General features: G+C 52.7%; 10 protein-coding genes across 10 annotated transcripts; 2 read left to right on the forward strand and 8 right to left on the reverse strand.

Annotated features, from left to right (window-relative positions):
- Positions 1 to 608: 608 nt before the first annotated feature.
- PG985_011444 (uncharacterized protein) lies at positions 609 to 1,992 on the reverse strand (the record flags this gene model as incomplete). The annotated part of the gene is made up of 6 exons (XM_066831211.1): positions 609 to 977; positions 1,057 to 1,254; positions 1,323 to 1,445; positions 1,512 to 1,611; positions 1,666 to 1,793; positions 1,855 to 1,992. The coding sequence occupies 6 exons, from the start codon at positions 1,990 to 1,992 to the stop codon at positions 609 to 611; spliced, it is 1,056 nt and encodes a 351-aa protein (XP_066681893.1).
- Positions 1,993 to 2,523: 531 nt separating this feature from the next.
- Positions 2,524 to 3,006, reverse strand: PG985_011445 (uncharacterized protein; the record flags this gene model as incomplete). Its single annotated transcript, XM_066831212.1, has 1 exon — positions 2,524 to 3,006. One exon carries the CDS (start codon positions 3,004 to 3,006, stop codon positions 2,524 to 2,526), a length of 483 nt encoding a protein of 160 aa, XP_066681894.1.
- Positions 3,007 to 4,611: 1,605 nt separating this feature from the next.
- Positions 4,612 to 6,793, reverse strand: PG985_011446 (uncharacterized protein; the record flags this gene model as incomplete). Its single annotated transcript, XM_066831213.1, has 3 exons — positions 4,612 to 5,163; positions 5,222 to 5,891; positions 6,342 to 6,793. The coding sequence occupies 3 exons, from the start codon at positions 6,791 to 6,793 to the stop codon at positions 4,612 to 4,614; spliced, it is 1,674 nt and encodes a 557-aa protein (XP_066681895.1).
- A 282-nt stretch (positions 6,794 to 7,075) lies between these two features.
- PG985_011447 (uncharacterized protein) lies at positions 7,076 to 7,930 on the reverse strand (the record flags this gene model as incomplete). Its single annotated transcript, XM_066831214.1, has 1 exon — positions 7,076 to 7,930. The coding sequence occupies one exon, from the start codon at positions 7,928 to 7,930 to the stop codon at positions 7,076 to 7,078; it is 855 nt and encodes a 284-aa protein (XP_066681896.1).
- Positions 7,931 to 9,052: 1,122 nt separating this feature from the next.
- Positions 9,053 to 10,107, reverse strand: PG985_011448 (Short-chain dehydrogenase/reductase SDR; the record flags this gene model as incomplete). The annotated part of the gene is made up of 4 exons (XM_066831215.1): positions 9,053 to 9,127; positions 9,219 to 9,321; positions 9,504 to 9,987; positions 10,065 to 10,107. The coding sequence occupies 4 exons, from the start codon at positions 10,105 to 10,107 to the stop codon at positions 9,053 to 9,055; spliced, it is 705 nt and encodes a 234-aa protein (XP_066681897.1).
- Positions 10,108 to 10,908: 801 nt separating this feature from the next.
- Positions 10,909 to 11,118, reverse strand: PG985_011449 (uncharacterized protein; the record flags this gene model as incomplete). The annotated part of the gene is made up of 1 exon (XM_066831216.1): positions 10,909 to 11,118. One exon carries the CDS (start codon positions 11,116 to 11,118, stop codon positions 10,909 to 10,911), a length of 210 nt encoding a protein of 69 aa, XP_066681898.1.
- A 1,163-nt stretch (positions 11,119 to 12,281) lies between these two features.
- Positions 12,282 to 13,181, reverse strand: PG985_011450 (uncharacterized protein; the record flags this gene model as incomplete). Its single annotated transcript, XM_066831217.1, has 2 exons — positions 12,282 to 12,598; positions 12,776 to 13,181. 2 exons carry the CDS (start codon positions 13,179 to 13,181, stop codon positions 12,282 to 12,284), a joined length of 723 nt encoding a protein of 240 aa, XP_066681899.1.
- Positions 13,182 to 13,852: 671 nt separating this feature from the next.
- PG985_011451 (Alpha/Beta hydrolase protein) lies at positions 13,853 to 14,971 on the reverse strand (the record flags this gene model as incomplete). The annotated part of the gene is made up of 1 exon (XM_066831218.1): positions 13,853 to 14,971. One exon carries the CDS (start codon positions 14,969 to 14,971, stop codon positions 13,853 to 13,855), a length of 1,119 nt encoding a protein of 372 aa, XP_066681900.1.
- A 393-nt stretch (positions 14,972 to 15,364) lies between these two features.
- PG985_011452 (SGNH hydrolase-type esterase domain-containing protein) lies at positions 15,365 to 16,747 on the forward strand (the record flags this gene model as incomplete). Its single annotated transcript, XM_066831219.1, has 4 exons — positions 15,365 to 15,667; positions 15,733 to 16,118; positions 16,194 to 16,267; positions 16,320 to 16,747. The coding sequence occupies 4 exons, from the start codon at positions 15,365 to 15,367 to the stop codon at positions 16,745 to 16,747; spliced, it is 1,191 nt and encodes a 396-aa protein (XP_066681901.1).
- A 1,379-nt stretch (positions 16,748 to 18,126) lies between these two features.
- Positions 18,127 to 19,671, forward strand: PG985_011453 (pyridoxal phosphate-dependent transferase; the record flags this gene model as incomplete). The annotated part of the gene is made up of 3 exons (XM_066831220.1): positions 18,127 to 18,943; positions 19,008 to 19,150; positions 19,225 to 19,671. The coding sequence occupies 3 exons, from the start codon at positions 18,127 to 18,129 to the stop codon at positions 19,669 to 19,671; spliced, it is 1,407 nt and encodes a 468-aa protein (XP_066681902.1).
- Between the last annotated feature and the right edge of the window lie 147 nt (positions 19,672 to 19,818).

Here is a 19,818-nt window from a genome sequence, read left to right on the forward strand (position 1 = left end):
GGGGAAAGGGAGATTCTTTCATTGAAGACAGTTTCCATCTGGGCAACGCCGTCGATGATACTTTGTGCCAGCTCCACAATCCTCGGCCTGCTGCCCCCTTTGGGCGGCGCCGTGTTGCTCGCGTTCGAGGCCATCATGAGAAGTGAGATCAACTTGTGGGCATTGATAAACAAAACACTGTGATATCTGAGCTTCACAGTATTTACTTTGGACAGTAATGGGGAGGGGTTTTATTTTACTGTCACCCCCATGGGTTTGGCGGATGTGACATCATGGGACCAACTGACTTGAACCAACTGCAGGTATTGTGGGTCCCAATCGTATGTCCAACCGTAGGGATGAGCCAACTGCTGCTATTAAGGGTGGTAGCACTGCACTCATGTAAGGGGTACTAAGCCAAGCGGAAGACTGGCACAGGAGGATTGCCGGGATGGGTGCGTAACTGCACCGTGCCTCGACTGCAGTTCCAAGAGCCCAACTTCAACGTGGCATGCATATCGTGACAACCCACTATACAAGGGCTGCACCACTTCCACCACGACTGATATCCTGGGATTCAGCTTTCCGCCTGTGCGACTCCACTTTATTCCTTCCCTTTGAGTTTAATGTCAGTCAACCCCATCGGTAGATCGCGAAGGAGTCACGTAGACACCACCTAAGGAGGTGGGGTTTTCGGCATAGCTAATTCGTTGCTGCCGATTCAGCCGTTCCTCGCTCTCATTGCCAGACGAAGACGGGAGCGGGTTAATGCTTCTCGGCCCGTGGCTCCATTTCCGCTTTCCGTTTTCCAGCTCCACATCACCGAACCCTGGCCCAGCAGCGGCGGATTTATCGACCGACTTGCGTACCGAGTGGATGACCAGCGTCAGCCAGATGCGGAAGATGGGGAAAAGGATGGGGACGTTGGTCGTTATGACGGCAACAAAGGTCTCGCGAATGGCCCAGGACCCCGCCTGTTGTGCCCCGGTCACGGGGTTCTAACGACGCATACAAGTTAGTAAGTTGACCACACGCAGCTGAAAGACTTTCGCCATCTGGTGATAACCAGAAACTGACCACAACAATCAATACCGCACGTAGCGTCCCCGCGATTGTCACGAAAGTGCCACCAGAAAACACGACTATCAGGGCGGCCTTCTTGAGACGTTTTATGCTCGACTTCCACAATACTGGGATCGGGATGGTCAACAGGTAGATGTCGGTCGCGACGTTGAGCGCAAACACGACAAAGACGTTGGTCCTCGAGATCGCCGGCTGGCATGAAACTGAAAAATCATGACTCAGTAAATCTTTCAGCTGATAGAAAGGGGGGATCGAGGGACATACTGCCTGGATCCGGGTAGATCTGCCAGTTCTTCCTGAGGGGCCGGCAACCGAGGAGAATGGAGAGGTGGGCAGCGATCCAGGTTGACAGGATGAGGGCGAAGCCGGCAGTTATTCATTTTCTGTAGTTAAGTCCGTCCTTGTCATTGATTAGCGGAGAGACGGCAAGGTGGATCGTACTATCTTACCATCAGACGAATGTAGTACGTACACATGGCAGACTTCAAGGTCCACAGCAGAAATGTGTACGTATTCCATCCAGCTACCTGAGTCTTGGAGCCATTGATACTGCGTTTATACATTAGCCAACATACTCTGTTCAACTTTGGACTTGAGAATTACCGCAACCTGTATTCCTCGCTCGAGGGTTTGAGCAGCCGCCTTTCCTCGTCGGTCATTCCGTTGTTGGCGAGCCAGTGCCACTTCTCGCCCACCGAGTACGCTAGGTACGTCTCGCAGGAGTATACGCACTGCAGGTCTATCGTGAGCCAAAAGCGAGGAGGTGGTTCAGGGGTGATTTAGAAAACATACCGCTGCCACCATCATAAGGTAGTCGTCAACTTGAAAGCCCTTGATGCCCACAGCCCGAAGCCTCCAGCATGTCCGGGAGAAGATGACTGCCAAGGCAATACCCAAAAGCGTGAACTGTTCAGTTATATAAGAGTCCATGGCGCGGGGTTTGATTGGAGTGCATTGCCCAAGCATAAGCCTTTGCAATGCTGATCCAAGGCTGGGTGCCTGTGATGGTGATGAACGCGAAACTGAGATAAGAGTGGGGAACCATATCCGGTAAACTCTCGCGACAGTCGGTTGAGAGAGAGGCTGACACCGTAAACGGCAACTTCAAACGGAGCTAATATGTGATTACAAGTAGGAGGAGAGGGAAGAACCCCAATTCCGTCTGGCTAAGGTCCGAAAGAGGAGGAAATCCTCCTTGAGAGAAACAATGCTTAAAGTTTAAAATGACGTACAGATGAAGACAGAACACTCTCACAACAACGTAAGCACCGACGAAAACGTCGCCGAACGCCCTTCGACGGCTACGAGCATCGGTTTACTTACGTGCTCGCAGTTCAGAATCGCATCCATCATCGTAAAGATGTTTGTAAATCACCATGGCAATCGCTGGTTCTGTTGGTGTTTTCCATCACCCTGCCGACATTCATTCTCAAGAGCGATGAAAAACTATACTGCACAATGCTACCGTGAAAGCGCGAAGAGCACCAGCAGGCCTTTTTCATGGCTAGCCTGCTTGCTCTTCGCACTCCACCCAAGTGTGTGGTCACCATCAACCTGTTCCTGTTGCGACTTTGCCCTTCCCTCGTTTCTGCGAGTAGCGCCTCCTCCAGTAACACTCCCTATCCTCCGCCGGTAACGGTTCGAAATGAGGAAGAGGATGACGAGACCGACCAGCACCGTACCCAATCCAGCCCCTGCGCCGATCCCAGCAGAGGCGCCGGCAGTCAAATGGGTTTCGGGCGGCGTGCAGATATTGCTCGTCAAGCTCACAAACGTCGAAGGAGATGACGAAGGCGTCGGTGTTGGGATGGACTGGGTGTATCCAGACGTAGGAATCGAGAAGTAGGAAGCCAGTTTCTCGGGGGCGGGGGCTTGGAAGCTTTCACCGGGCGGGTTTCCACAGTCAGTGCCGGTCGACGTCGCGTTTGACGGCGCGCAGCACATCCAGAGACTTGTGTCGTAATGGTAGATAACGTCCCAATTACGGTTTTCTAGCAAGGTCAAAGAACCCGAAAGAATTATTAGCCCAAGCCCTCCGAGATCTACCCAGGATCCAAATAATAACAAAGAACTAAGTAGGGATAGTTGGGTCAGGGGAAATGCTTACGGCAAGAACTCCGGCAGGCATTCGGGAAATGCCAATCCGTGCATCCAGCTCTGTAGTAACCGCTTTTACCGGGGCCGCTGTAGGCGGAGAAGCAGAACCCGTTGCTGAGGCAGGTGTCTTGAGAAAGGCAGCATGGCACGGCGCGAGCGGTGTCGTTAACGGGCCCACATGGATAGAGGTCCGGCCGGACTGCTGTGGAGGTCTCTCCTAAGCAACCGAGCACAAAGTTGTAACAAGTCGTGTCCATCTTGGTGCGCGTTCTCGGAATTGTCGCAGTCATGCATCTATCGGCTACAATGTGATTAAATGCCTGGACCGGAGAAAAAAAAGAGGTGGGGAGATTGCGAGAACATAGGGTTGGCGTCGAGCCCAGATTGAGAGGGAACGGTCGCGCAAGGCTTTGACACAACATAGGGAAGCACGAATATGTCTTGAATCCTTGATCCTAAATGTAGCGTAGGACTTGTGACATCCTTTGAGCAATCGCATCGGAATCACGAATGACATTTGAACATTTCTCGATTGGGGCTCAGGGTGACGCAGAGGATGACAATGGTAATTCACCTGTTGCCATTTTCTGGCTTCGTTTTTTGGCTTGCGGCTTAGCTGGGCTGCCCTGTCTTTTCTTAGAAATGAGAAAAACTGTCTTTTTGACAGCTGAGACTTCACATCATCAGCTTGCGCTTGTCAATCCCTAGTACTTCTGGGATGTGTAGTTTTCTCATGTGCAGCGCAGCTGAAATGAGGCAGTAGGACGAGCTTAGTAGGCAAAGGGGGACTCGGAGTGGATGTTAGCCCAATGGCGTGTTCGCCACCTGAGACTCGGCTGAGGTCCCTGTGCCACGTGAACTGCTCCGTGGTGCAGGCTCACGGTAGGGTTGCCTGGACACTCATCGATATGGAACAATATTAGCTCTGATCATATCAGGACTTTCCTAGACAGTACAACCGCAAATGAGTGTCTTGGCACAGTTGTTGCCTGCTGATGACGGTGGACAATCCTGGCTAAAATTATCAGATACCAGTAATAATCTGCTTCATGCTACTCCTATCTACAGATGACCGGGGACCACTGTCACCCTTCGTACGAGGGGCTGACGATCCGTGCGTTCCACACATGTGATGCCCCTTTTGAACAGTGCCAGTAGCCCCTGGACTAGCTGTGCCAACAACGATAGCAAATATAAAGATCTTTCCTCTTTCCACCCTAAGTACCATTAAGATATATCTGTATAATCTGTATACATCGACGCCTCCAGAGGTCGATCGTGAAGATCTGAAGTGCCTTTTCTGTAATTCTATCACAATATTAGAAGATAACATCCCATAACCTAGCTTGACATGGAAAAATCACCTATGATAACCCGCTTTCTATTTGAATTTGAACATACGAACATGCTGATGTTCCATTCCCTCGGTGATAACAGCACTGCGAACCCGCATCAGCCTGACGCGATAGTAAGATCGCCCCTTTTCTTGACGACCAGCAAGAACCCCAGCTCGCCGATTGTCCCCAGCCGTAGAGCTTTGAGGTGACCGTTTCGGATTAGGTGAACTAGGCGCGCCTCCTCCGGGCCCGGCTCCCCCTGAGGCCAGAATTGGTCCTCCCCAGACCCTGGTCGTCCTGGGCGCGGAATGGCGTTGGCGGGTACGGCCGACGTTTGTAGGAGCAGGGACTTGGGGTACTGGTCCATTATTGGACGCCTGTCAGCGCCAGGCTGCGGGCTGAGGCGAAGGTTGGGTATAGAACGCGTGGTGCCGTCCTCAAAGGAGAGCTGAATGCTGGCGAGACCGATGTCGGGGTCCCGCGCGCGCACCTCGTACGTCTCCTCCACGTGTGGCCACGTGACAGCGCCTTCCCAGCCTGTCCAGGACCATGAGGGGAACCTCTTGCGGCGACGTGGTGGGGACAACGGCGGCGTTGGCTGCTTTGTGTTGGACCGAGACGATGTCGTCGCCACGTGCTGCCAGCATAATCCGGCGAGGGAAGAACCCTGCGTAATCAACTATGTCTCCGGGGGAACTGTCGTCATGTTGGTCAAAGAACGGCACCCCCCATAGATGTCGCAAATTCCCTCGCTCCAGCGACTCAAAACGCTTGATCATGCCCCCAAACGCGTTGAGAGAGTCGCTGTCGAAGCTCAACTTCCGTTGCGAGAACTTTGCGGCGCAGTATGTGTACGCATTGAAAGTAATGGCTTTCTCGGGTGCGGGTTCTGCAACTAGACGCGGGCCAACGGCCAGGCGACGCGATGGCGCGGACGGCGCAGGTTCGTTAGTGTCCAAAGGGGCTATCCCGAATATCCTGGGGAGCCGGATGGTATCATGGCCACTTGGCTGCTCTGCCTCTTGGTTTGGGGTAGAGGGCGGAGTGAACAAGCTCTCGCAGCACGCCATAGAGCGACATTCGAAGTAGACCTGGTGGTCAGTGAAGACCAGGCGGCGCCTCGATAGGATGCCCTCTTGGTATGTCCAACCTCGTTTTGACCAGGGTGAGTCGCGGATCTCGACATATGGGGATGGCGGCAGCCAGGCTACCGAGAAGTTTGCGTGCCGATATGGGTCTTCCTTTGTTTCACGATCACTCGATACGCCTGGAAGCCCCCGCCTCCCGTCCTGCCCTGTGGCGGCGATGATTGTTAGGGTCGCGTTCTCGTATATCGAGTCCATATTCATTATCTGCTCGTGCTTCATGTACGAGTCATCTTGCTCCACGCAGTACCTATTCACCCATATGTACCGAAACCCTAAGCTTTTGGTGACAGAGATGGCGTCTGTTACCACTTGAGGCATTACGCTTTGGCTCTTGGTACTCTTTCCCGTGGTGGCGCTGGTTGCTGCCCAAACGTAGCTCAGTGCAACATACTCTGGCGCGGTGTCTAAAGTGGAAATCTGGACCACACGTCCCTTGTGGCAGTCGATCAGTTTCGTGACCCACATTAGTTGTCCCCGAGGAATACAAGCTGTATGGTTCTTTTGGCATTCGCTCAACCAACTCTGCGCAATATATGATTTGAAACGCGCGTGGGCCTCGTCTGCTCCCACCGAAGAGGCCGACCTGCTTGTCTTGGCTTGTCACCAAAAGAGAGGGGTCTTCAAGTCCAACGACCCGACTGAAGTGACGAGATCTTGTCCCTTGATAAGCCTCTTAGGTATACAGGCCAGCACGTACCGGTCAGACAACGGATGATTAAGAGCGGCCCTGGGCGGACCTTCTATCGCCCGTTGGCTCAGTCGCATGAAGACGGGGAGTAAAGGGATAGCCACCAGCTGGGTGGTAGCAGCTACCCCCTTAAAGTATTTACAAAGCCGGCACCGCGGATCCATGAAGTCGGGCGATTGCTCGGCAATGCGAAAACCATTGAATTGGACATATTGTGGTTCCGAATCATTCCGTGTTACTGTCTCGTAGGCCTTCTGAGGATCTAGCTGTTGGCATTGTTGACAGAGCCCGTCGGCGCTTAACTGGTGCCGTGACCTAGCCGAGATAGAGCGACGAAGAGAGCTGCGAAGAGACGAGAAGGAGTGAAGCGAAGTAGAGTCCGAAACTTTTGCATCTGGCAGGTCTTTCTCACCATGTGAAGATGGCCTTAAACTGCCGACGAAGAGGCTGAGTCTCTCCATCCGGGATGACCATTGGTGAGGTGGAATATCTTGACAATGCAGTCTTTTGGACTAAGAGAATAGCGATAAAACAAGACAGAGTATCAAATTGTAGATAACTCTATGTCAGCTGCTTAACATGGAGGCCTCACCTGGGCATTGGATTACTCTGCTTATGTCGCACAAATCATATCTGCGCTTATCGATAGATAACTACATGTTACACAATCTACATTTTGAACTTGAGCACTACGGCCGTAATCAAAATGTTATGTCCTTGACAGATTGCTTCTATCAGGCCAATCATTGACGAACGATCTTCTCTACCTGGTCAAGCCCCGTCAACTTCTTCACCGTCCCGTCGAACAGGCCATGCGGCATAACAGAAGAAAGACGCGACAGCCAGGCCGACTCGCCCTTCCAGATGACGGCGGAGGGGTTGTTCTTGGACAGCTCCTGCACGGTTTCGCGCGCCCACTGCTCGGCCGGCATCCCCTGGCCCTCGAAGCCGTCCTGGCGCATCGCCTTCTCCACAATGTCCTTGGCGGGCTCGTAAATGGACCCCTTGGGAAGCGCGACGGGGCCGGCCTCGGACGATTTGATGTTGGCGATCAGGTTGGTGCGGACGACGCCCGTGCGCAGGTCCACAACCTTGATGCCGAAGGGCTGCAGCTCGAGGCGAAGAGAGTCGGAGAGCATGGCCATGGCGGCCTTGGAGGCGTTGTAGATTGCCTGGAAGGGCAGGGTCACCACGGCGCCGACCGAGGTCTGGTTGGCGATGACGGCGTTGGGGGACTTGAGCAAGAGGGGCAGGAATGCTTTGGTGACCGCAATGTGCGACCAGACGTTCAGATCAAAGCGCCTCTTGGCCTCTTCGATGTCCGTGTCCACCACGGGCATCAAGAACTGGTGGCCGGCGTTGTTGACAAGGATGTCGAGCTGGGGGATCTCTCCGGCGCAGGCTGCAATTGAGTCCGCTGATTGGATATCCAGTTGCATCAGTTGGATGCCGAGCGATGCCAGGTGTTGCATCTTGGACGGGTTCCTCGCCGTGGCATAGACGTGGAATCCGGCCTTGCGGAACTCGGCGGCGAGCGCCGCGCCCATACCGCCATCGGAGCAGCCTGTGATGAGCACATAGCGTTTGCCCTTGGCCATGGTGGGAGATGGGAGTTATGAAAGGGCTTAGATATGAGTGTCTTTCTAGGAATTGGTGATAGATCTGAGACACGGCTATCAACAATAGAAGTGAATTCTCGATGTGATAGACGATGATTATGGGATACTTATATATTATTTCTGCCGGGGAGCCTTGGTATGAATCGAGAGAAAAGAATAAGAAAGTATATACTTATTGTAGCTATCGAAGTATCATGAGCAAGCCGAGTCCTCCGCCTCCGACCCACGTAGGAAGGGATGAGCGGCGTCGACATAACAGTCAGGCCGACTTGTAGAATCACCCATCGACGCAGGATCATAATGGTGTTGTTGTTTTGCCTAGATGCCGTTGTCGTTGCATTTTCTCATTCTGACCCCCAATCGGCTCAATGTAACCCCGATGTAATATAGCTAGGCGGCGTCACTTAGTGTCCGGCGGCGATGAGCCTGGGTGGGGGGTTGTGACACCCCAAACCCTGAAGAACTGGCCCCACTTTGCTGATATCCCCTTTTCATTAGCCTGGTATCCCTAGCTACGAAAGGTCAAGTAGCGCAGTTGATGCGGTATCCGATGCCAATCATTCCATCGTGTTCACGATAGTAATGAATCCTACTGAGGGTAATGTATGTGCATCATAGGATTGCCAATGCACGAACATGAAACGATAAGTCACGGGCATCTCCAGTCAGGTCACTTGGGAATGCCTATTCTCATGTGGCCCCCATTTTCGGTTCCTGCAACGGCGAGGCACAGTGCTTGGGTGAGCTAAGGTTTCCCACCAATTTTAGGTCAGGTCGTCGGACGCAAACGAGATATTCGAACCACGATCCACCGTGCTGCTAAACCACGGCGATTTGTGGACGACGTATCCATCGAGAGGGCTTGCTTGATAAGATCCGTAAGATGGTGTGACTCAGTGTCAGAAGATTGAACGCAAGAAGTCCCATGAAGCGGGTGGATGACTACATAGGTAAACACAAGCCCCTTGTGATAGTGAACGGAGCACATATAGACTGCTACTCAGTATTTCCATCGCTTAGACGATTGCATTGCCAACGAGTGCTCTCAACCCCGTTGCCCAATGTGGGCCGTGTCGTATCTCACAAAGGTCCGCTGGGCGATCACCACGAAATCTCCGAGCCTTTGATGGCATGTATGAACTTTCCGGAAACTGTATCACGTGTAGCTCCATCAATCTAATCAGGATCAGCAAATGGGGGACGGATACGGGGAAATGGGCGGAAAGGAGGATACGAAGAGAGTCACGCAGGCATAGTCTTTACTCACCAACTTGACGATCTTGTCTGCGCTGTCAGACATTTTCACTGGAGCCCTTTCCAATCCTAAATGCTCTCTGGCAGTCTTATTGCCCATATCCGAGTCGACCAGACTTTGATTGCCCCGTCGATTAGTGAGCGGGTGGTAAAAGAGGGGATCCTGTCACCCCGACTGGGGAAACTCACCCAGGATTCACAGCAACCGAGATGAGCCGTTCGTTCCCAAAGTGCGCCGATCTGTTTGCAGTATCACTCTGGTCAGCCCTCATCCCGACAATTGCAGGTGATGACTTACACAGTAATCCAGTTCAGGGCAGACTTGGAGATGCAGTAGGCTGGTGCAATCCATGAACGGTCGCTCCCCATGTCTTGGATGGAGCCGGCCTTGCTACCGATAGCCACGAACTTGGGGCTCGCGGATCGCATAAGCAGTGGATGACAGGCCTGGTAGAGCGCCAAGGGCCCTAGAGCATTGATGCGGAAGGCGCTCTCGATCGCGGCGAGGCTCTCCGTCTCCAACGGGACGAGCGGGGGGCTCACTCCGGCGTTGGCGATCAGGATATCGATGTGGTCGATGCCCGTCACCTTCATCTCTTCCACCGCCTCCTTAGCATCTGTGTCGGACGCGCTTTCAATCTTGACGAGGAGGAGGTTGGAGTTGTGTTCTGCCGCGGCGGACTTCAGTGCCGCAACGCCTGGGGCAGTTTCATCGCGCAGGCTTCCCACAACGGTACAATCGGAACGAGTCAGATAGGATTGGGCCAGGGCATTTCCGAGACCTTGGAACTCATTAGCATTCTTGAAGATATCATTGAGTCGATGTCCAGGTGTTGGTGCCATGAATCTTCTTGCCTACCTCTACCAACCCCGCTAATCACAACGACAAGCTGCTCAGACATGTTCAATTAGGCTCGACGGCCGTGACAGTCCAATGCGACTCGAATAAGGCGAAATAGATATGGAAAACCTCATACATTTGAATACGAGAAGTTACCGTCATACTAGTGAAGCGACTTGTCAGTGTGGCTGGGAGATCACTTCACTACAATTGAGCTTGTGCAATTGCTCAGCAAATCAAATGAGGGGCAATGGCCCCCTTACCTCGGCGAGTCTTCATGCGGCACCAATAATCGTGGCACTTTACCTTCACTGGGTCCAAAATGTGCCGATGAAGTAACCAACGAATGCATCATTACAGGTTAGTCAATGATCGTATCGCCCAGGCCATGGGCTCAGTTCCAGTTTCAAGTGCGATTAACTGCATATGCAGGTTTCAGGCGGAAGGCAATGCATCGCCCAGACTCGCGATCAAGTGTAATTTCCTGAGAGGCTTTCGTGCGCCAGCCTCGGTAGAGCAATACTTAAAGTTCCAAACCACCAACCCCCCCAAATCCTATGATGTCAATTCCACTGAAGCTGTAGTCACCATTGTCGCCGTCTGTAACAACCCCCTCTTTAACCTACATTTTGGCCCATTGGGGCGTGTCTGACCAAACAACATAACCACAATTCTAGTGTTCTTCTCATATCTGTGACCAGAAGCGTCTCTTATTTCCCCGCAGTGTCCTGGGCCGGCAACCTCGACAAGACCTTCTCGCACAACACGAGCAGCGACAAGGTACTCACATCATCCAAGGTCGACATCTCCGCCCCGAACTTAACATGAATCTAGCTGCGCAGCTCCACGGCTGACGACGAGTCTAGCTCATAGGCCACGAGGGCCGGCCTACCTCGGGCGCCGTTATGAAGCGCAGGACCTTGGTGAACTGCGCCGAGACGACCCCGACGTAGATACTATTCAGGGCGCCGGTGTCCGCGCCACTCTGGTGCATCATGCATATCTGTTTGACGGCCTTGTCCGCCTGGTTGCCGCCCTCGTCGAGACCGCCAACGCCGAGTTGGCCCGCCATGTGCATTGGACAAGTCGCTGAAGCGCGGGTGGACTGCGAGCTCGTTACCGTTGGATGGAAGCGGGTACCCAATTCCCGTGATGATCTCGTAGGACAGGGAGTACGTTTCCCGCCTCATAGAGGGTGGAAACAACAACAAAGCACAATATTACTAGCCAAAGCATGACGCAGCTCCCAACTGCATCGTGGCTACGGTTAATTGTCACACGCATCGCCTGCGTCGTAACAGCATCAATGGGGTCTCCATCCATCGCGAGAATCCGCAGAGTCGAACCCATAATCGCCGAGAAGCTGGGAAAGGTGCTAGCGAGATTGAACTAGGAAGCAGGCAAAAACGGTTTGGTATTGCATATGCATACTGTCTTCAAGGCACATACCAGCGACATCATCACGACCTACGCCTTCGGTCGTGTATCCCACTTTCTTGACCAGGACGACTGGGGCAAATCGTATGTCTCCACGGACAAATAGTTCAACCTGTCACATATCTTTGGGCAATGACCGCTCATCATGAGAATGAATAACTTGCCCATCTGGGTCTTGGGGACCTTTATCCCTAATCTGGCCGAGTTGTCCAGCAAGCAAACGGTAACGCTCTCGGTGGCCACATCCATGAAGCCGTCTTCAAATACTTGCTGACCCGAGTTAGTGGTAGATTCGCAGGGTGCGTCAAATAATTTCTTTGCCTAATCCCAGTGATTTCAAGATCACCATCTTCGAGAGTGTGTTAAGACGTATACGAGGGCCAGGAAGGGCGCACGTTGAAGATCCACTATACGGTCCGCGAGAGGGACATCGTTGCCAACAGTGAGATGATCATACCGATGCCCGCAAAATGTAGTCATGGGCTGCGCATTCGGGTCCGCCACTAAGGGTAATCGGAATGCTAATCAAATGGGTGATACTTTGGTGTAGATTGACCAGGATTGCAACACGTGCGAACCTACAGTGACTACAATTTGCAGCATTCCACGCTCGATGAATGATGGCTTCATACACAAATTATAGTTCATGGTGGCCGTCAGGCTTTGTTTTCTGTGTCCCCAAGGTTTGAATAACAAATAATACAATGTGCTATTCTTAAAATGCCAGGTTGGTTTAGAATATACGTGGCGTCGCGCTTGGAAAGGACGCCGAAACCCTAACGACCCCCTTAAGACTCGTTACGCTACAGAGGGTTTGACTGTTATACCCTCCTCGTACTTCCCTTCTACTGGTCGCCACATAAGATAGAACGTAAAAGGTGGTATTTTTTTCGCCATCTTCATCCACATCTCGTCCGGGGAATCCGTCGTTGGCGCCGTTACCGTCTCGGCCAGCTCAATGAACCCGTTTGCTAGGTACAGCGGCCGGCCTGGCGGTGTGGCGTCTAGGAAGATCTCGAGACCTAGCTCGTCCGCCTTTCGCATGCCCCAGTCCATAATCTGCTGCCCGATGCCCCGCCGGCGGTAATCCGGGTGCGCAAAGACATTGAACAGGTCTGTACGAGAGTTTCAGCGCCAAGACTAGCCAAGGAACTAACTAGGGGGAGATGAGGGAGAGGAAAGGGAAAAGGTGAAGAAAAAGAACGAGAAAAGAGGAGGGAAAACATGGAAGGACAATACGAGAATCGTGATGGAGGAGGGCAATGGGAAGGGTCAACTATGCGAGTGCTTACACAAGTGCGGTTTGCGGGCCACCTGGGATCTCGGCCACGCCATACTCTCGAGCGCCTTCTCCGCAAATCGGCGCGAGCCGTCGTCGGGATACCAGACGGCTTCCACGACGTCTGGCTCGGCGAATGGGTCGGCGTCGTAGATGTGCCAGGTGGCCCCGCCGGCGACCCGGCCTGTCTCGACGTCGACAACCTTCTGCCAGTGGCTTGTCGGGTCAGAGGCATGCCATCGAGCCAGTCGGGAGGCGCCCTCGGCTAGGGAGAGCTCGGCAGCCACGGGGGTGAGCCCCCTCATCGGGACGATCACCTCGGTGAGGGGCTGCGGGGGGCTCTCGTACGCCGCGAGCAGGCAGCGGAGGAGGGCTGGGAAGTCCACCGCTGGGTCGATGTCTTGGAGCTGCAGTGCCATAGTCGTCAACGGTGCTGGGTAGAAAGCCAGGCAGATGTCCTCGTACGGCAGCGAGATGTCTTGATTGATGACTCGAAATGTGAGGCAGTGAGTATTCCCTTGCGAGCTGTGGTTTAGCAAGTTAAGCTACCGTCAACAAAAGCTGGAGGCGACTGGGGAGCACTTTCGTGCTGCCCCAACGTGCAACGGTAAGCTTACTACTGCTTGGGTTGCACGAGTTGGGGGCTAGACTCAGCATGAAGAGACAGGAGCCTGTGTGACGACCTCATGATAACAAGGTTGCCTTTGTGTAATACATGCCACTGCGAAAATAGATCATGGTAGGCTCTACAAAGTGAATCTTTAAGTGGGGTTGCATCAATGGCATGTCGGATGCAATCCTGTACGGTCACCATCCTTGCATATGTATTGTTTGTCTGTAGGTGTTCGGAGTTGTATCACACGAGGGAGGCAATTACGCTTGCCGAAGGCGAAAAAAGGGATGGTGGAGGGGAAGGGGGTGAATGTATACGTTTTCGTACATATTTGTCAGACTTGCTTCAGGTATTGATTGTGATAAAGACGAGTCTTTGGACGGGTAGTAGCCCGAGCCACCAATTAGGATGCCGATCCCCACGCTACATTTTCTAGCTGCATGCTACATATTGCATCCTTGCCAAGGTTGCAGCGAATCAAACATTGCGCAAAAACACTCCAATTTTTACGGCCACCTCGTCAGCACTCTCGCCGAACCCCAGCATCGGGCCCAAAAAGAACGTATCGTGTACCGCCCCCAACTCGAGGTTCACCTGCACGTCATTTCCCTCGACCCCACGCATCTCATCGACCCATTGGTCCATAAACTCACGGGTTACCTCTCTCTCACCAATGTTGACAAAGATGGGCAAGGGTAGGGCCAACGGATGACCCAGGGGTGTGATGTACGGGTTGGACACTCCGTCATCTCCCCCGTAACAATGCGCACCCCAGGCCCCAAATGAGGCAGGTATGAAGTCTGTGTGGAAGTTTGGCCTGTCCGCCAGCTTGTACTCGTAAGGGGCGACCCACGGCGAGAGAAGCACGGCGGCCCGGGGCCAGGGAATAGCACCCGTCTCGGGCCCGTGCTCCGAGAGGTAGCGCAGGAGAGCTTGGATGAGATTCCCACCAGAGCTGTCACCGACGAGGACGATGTGCGAAGCGGGGACACGCAGTGTGTTGAGAAGGAAGAGGTAGGCGGCCAGCAGGTCTTGTGCTGCGGCTGGGAACGGGTTCAAACCACCGTGCCCGGAAAGGCGGTACTGCACCGAGAACACAAAGTCCAGCCCGCTCTTCTTGAGCAGTCGGTTCGCGACCGCGCCGAACATGGCATCGCGCCCGTCGCCTGTGACGAAGGCTCCGCCATGGACGTAGAGTCCGACCATGTTAGAAGATGCTAGTTCGTTGAGATTCGGAACACGCGGAGACCACGTGCCTCCACCCGTCTTGGGCTCGACAGTCGGAGATGAGAATGGCCCTCTGTAGACGTCCCGGGAAGGAGGCGATACGGTTTGAAACCGATTGCCTTCATTTCCCGGGTTTAAAGTGATGTTCTCCGTGATGCCAACTCGGGACGAAACATCAAGCATGCAGTAGACGATGCGGGTCATGAATGTCTGCTTGGCGGTCCATGTTGGATGTGGTCTAAGGGAGGGGATCAGAGACACGACAAGGTAATAAGGCAGGTAGACTATGGTCAAGGAAAGATATGACAGCTGGAAAATTGCTCTAAATGGTTGGTGGGAGACCCATGGATGCCCGTGTCGTCCCGCCATATTGTGGAAGACAGAAGTGAGTTGGTGACGACAAGATTAGTAGAAAGAGATTGTGTCGGTGCTTGGCAAATCCTGAAAATCTGGAGGAAAGATTAATAAGTCCAGTAAGCAGGCAGGTACGTATTTGAATTAGATGACCTGGTGCTACAAAGAGCCAACGCTCGGGAGGGGCGGGAGGCAAGGAGGGGCAGGACTGGAGGTGCAGGCCTTGGCGCGAGCTCCATCTTTTCTATTTTCATCTTCTTTTCTATTCATATCAATGCACTCCCGCACAGCAAGGCGACACAAGAAACTTGATAACCTACTTATTATCCACCCCCGCCTAGATGCAATTGAATAGCAGGATCTCCTTTTCTCTTTTCTCGCGACTATTTTGAGTCCTATGATTTGAAAATGTCGGCAACTGACCCATCGACGATCCAGTCACCGCTAGACTTTTCCGACAAAGGGCCGGCCATCATCGCTTCCGGGGCCGCTCTTGGTTTCGTATCTACTATGATTGTCGCCTTGCGCTTCTGGTCCAGGAGATTAATCCACCAGAGGTTTGGATTGAGCGACTACCTTTGTCTCGCTGCTCTCCTTTTCCACCATGGCGTCTTGGCAAGCGGCAGCGTCATGGTGAAGCAGGGAGGCCTGGGACGGGACTTCAGAGTAACGTCAACCGAGGACCCGAACTCTGTCACGATTCTTTACCAGGTTGGAGCTCAACTTCAATTCTCTTCTTATGAGGTGTATAGTATTGACTGACGTGGTGGAAACAGGCTCTATTTGTCGGCGAGCTCACTTATACCTTTAGTTCCCCACTTATAAAGCTCTCGGTTCTGGCCTTTTTCTGGAAGATGTTCCCCACTCGCACTGTCAAGTTAGGATGCACGATTCTCGGCTTTGCATGCGCAGCTTGGTGGACTGCTATATTCATATTAAACTTCACCCAATGCCGACCCCTGAAAGCGTTTTGGCACATCGAGCTCCAGGCTTTACCAACGACCAAATGCATCGACCCGATCCTTGCCTTCTTCGCAAACTCGGTCGTAAATTGCATCATCGACTTCTTTACAGTGACTCTGCCTATACAGGAAGTAATGAAACTTCAAACGACTACACGACGTAAAGTGAATATCTCGATAGTGTTTCTACTTGGTGGCATGTAAGTAATATGACATTTTTAATTGTGTCTTTGATGTATCTCGTTTCATCTGTCAAGCTGATCGAATTCTGGCAGAGCTTTTGCGGCTAGTCTGGTTCGCACGATATTCGTCGGTTTTGAATGGAAACAGGGCGTCACGAATTTCACCAGTAAGAGATTTCAAGCAACATACTTCTTCAAGGCTCAAGCTAACAATAGCAGAGCAGTTCATCGTTCCTGCTATCGCGTTTGAGGTTGAAATCTACGCGGCAATTATGGGGGCATGTTTGCCCATGATGGTCCCTGTCTATCGCAAGCTTCGGTTTGGCGACGCGCTCAAGACGACCAGCGGCGGTTCAGGGTCCAATAAGACCCCTTTCAGCGGCACCAACACGATCGTCGCCGCTAACATACAGCGTCGGAATGTTGGGCCAGCTGGTGGGAGTGGTGGTGGCTCATTTGAACGACTTGGTGGAAGCGAGGATGGTCTCACTCCAGCCAATTATCACGGAGGCCATCGCAATCAAGTCAGTAGCGAACCAGCAGGGGACTCTGACCACGAGAACTACCCTCTAGAGGCTATCAAAGTGAGACGTGACCTCATCTGGCGTGAGCAGCATCATAACGGAGGCGACGACTCTCACGTCTAATCGCAGCGGAGTCACTACATATACGGGTTTACATTGGAATGAATTGGTTATCTGGCTCTGTACCTGTATCAAGTAATCTAGAGGTATTTTTTTCCCTTGTGAATCAGAGTCTTGGTTTCTTCTCTATTCGCAGCCGCAGCAGGCCTTAGCCCCCATCATCCCCGCAGACTCCCCCAACGGTTTCTCGGACCGCAGCCTATGGGTGGCGGATGCGCAAAGCGCTTACCGTGCTGACGGCAGATATTAATTGAGTGTGACAAGGGACTCCAGCAATGGACCGGAGTAGACCCCAGCACGCCTGGGTGAATCAGGGTGGGATGGATTGGCTATCAGGCTCTGATGCGTTGGTCAGCCCTAGTGCGAACTCGAAGGCAGGCTGTGCCTGATGGTTGGTTTCACTGCATACGAGTTTTTCGCTGCCAGCATAGCCTGCTGGACTTAGCTCTCGTTTTGCCGGCGGGGAAGGTAAATGCGGAGTTCCAATTCGCGACGTCGAAATGACATTGCGTTTAGTGTGTTGCTTCTGGTAATCCTGGTTCAGCCAATCAAGCCAGTTCACAAGTAGTCACCGAAGTCACTTGACAAATTTGATGCTAGATTAAGCAGGAGAAGGTAGCATCCAATAACAACGCATGAGATTAATGCAGAGTGCCATAAACTAAACTCATAATTGCCACGGAACGAACCGCTATGGGGGGACCGTAATAACTTAGTAACATGATCTCGGCTACATATGCATTGCCGTTCATACTTGCGACATTTTGCCCCAATCAGCAAAGATCACACCATCTCGAGGTCCCCCGTAGCGTAACGTCAAGCCGTATACGCGGGTCTCAACGAGGCTCAGATGTGCGATGTAAGACTACTCTTTTGGAGGTGTGCTTTACTTAGGACACCCGCCTGCCTAAATCTAGGTGTGCGGAGCACGGTTAGCCCGGTTTGAGCAACCATGGTTACATCTTATATGACTGCAGATTTAAGTCATCGTAAACGTCATCTATGTTACACAGACCTGTTACAAAAACAACAATGCATAGTAAGCACTTGACCGGTGAAGCTCGAAGTGTGACGGGACTTGGCAATGAAATACTGAGTCCTTTGCTCCGTATATGAGATACTCGGGGCTTTACTTGGTAACCGAATTATCCTAGTAACGATTCACGAAGCTGATAGAGCGACTACATAGTCAACCCAGAGAGGATCACTTGTCGAACAACACGACGTTCTGAAATTCATTTTGGGGCCCAGAGGGTATCAAGACTTTTCCATAATAGGATCCGTCTCCCTACCTACACACAAAAATCCGATTTTGATATCCCATCGTCGTTGTCATGGACACCGCCCTTCCAGAAACAGCTGCTCCGCCAATTGGTCCATTCATGTTACGAATCCTGGACACAAAGTCTCAGGAGCCACAGCCGCCTCAATCCCGGTCAACCTTCTACCGTAATCTCGACGAGGTCCTCGACTTGCGTCGCTCATTAAGCAATTTCTATTCCGTCTTGGAGAACACCTGGGCAGACCATGGCACCACGGATCTCTACACGGGCGACATACTAGGGCTGGGCAAGAGCCAAGCCCGGCGTGCAGAGTTTCTTGACGAGCTTGCTCGCTGCCCTGACTTCACCATTGGACCGACCGGTTCCCGTGCGATAGACGGCACATACTCATACCTCAAGAAGGCGGAGCTTGAAATTGCTTCCTTCCACGGTGCTGAGAATGGCCTATTGACAAGCTCTGCTTTTGAAGCCAACGTGGCCGTCTGGACGGCCGTGCCACGACCGGGCGACGTCATTTTATATGACGCTCTAGTGCACGCAAGCACGCACGAGGGGATCAAGCAGAGCTTAGCCATAGACAAATTTGAGTTCCCGCACAGTAGCGTCGACGGATTCCGCCGTGTTCTTGGCGACATATTTGAGTCCAACAGGCTAGTCCGTGAAGCCAAGAGAACTGTTCTCGTCGCCGTCGAGTCCATATATAGCATGGACGGCGACGTATGCCCGCTGCAGGAGCTCGTCGAAGTTTCTCACGAATTTTCACGGGGACAAGGCAACGTACAATTCGTTGTAGACGAGGCTCACAGTCTCGGGGTCATTGGGCCCAAGGGGGCAGGGCTCATCTGCGAGCTCGGCCTACAGAAAGAGATCGCAATTGTGGTGCACTCTTATGGCAAGGCAATGGGCGCAGTCGGCGGTCAGTGCATGTCCCTTCCCTCAGTCGCTTCGGAACCCGGATGTTAACCGTTCGCGCACGCCAGGATTCGTACTCGCCAGCACGACTGTCAGACACATGATAGCCAACTTTGCGCGGTCAATCATCTACACAACATCACCATCCTTTCCATTCGTGGCCGCCATCAAATCAGGGTACAAGTTACTTGCCGATGGACATACCGAAGAGGTACGCAGCACTTTGACATCTAGACCTATCCAAAGAACGGAACGGTACAACTACGGGAAACTTACATGTTCCAGGCACAAGAGCGTATCCAGCAGCTTGTGGGATTCTTCTTTGAAACCCTCACGTCTCACCCTGTCTGGCCAACAGCACAGCAGATGGGGCTCCTCCTGGTACCGCTCGCAAAGGATTGGGAAGAGCGTCCCTTTCTGACGCACATCATACCCATCTTTACCCGTCAGAAGTACAATTGGTGGCTGTTCTTCCATATCCTGGACTCCAACTTCTACACCTTTCCAATGGAACACCCCATAGTGCCTCTTGGGCAGCGACGCGTCCGCGCCGTCCTCCATGCCTATAATACTGAAGACGAGGTACGGAGATTCGTTAATGCAATATTCACTTGGGTGGAGGAGATGATGTTCATTGAGGATGGCCGCACTGGATTCGCTGTCCCACATGCAGCTAGGCGAGTGTACGCATGGATGGCGCAGGAGAAGCTGACTGGATTTGGGAAGCCATAAGGTTACACCGCAGACACGGTTGCCTGGCCGTTTACGGACTTTGCAGAAAACATGACTGCATGCATTAGCTACCATGTAGATTGTCCGTCTTCCCAATCTATTGATGCGCTTAGAAAGGAAACGATATACCATGTACGTTGATAAAGT

This window comes from Apiospora marii (assembly GCF_038362585.1).
Source record: "Apiospora marii strain CBS 49790 chromosome Unknown utg000007l_segment0_segment0, whole genome shotgun sequence".
NCBI classification, from domain to species: domain Eukaryota; kingdom Fungi; phylum Ascomycota; class Sordariomycetes; order Amphisphaeriales; family Apiosporaceae; genus Apiospora; species Apiospora marii.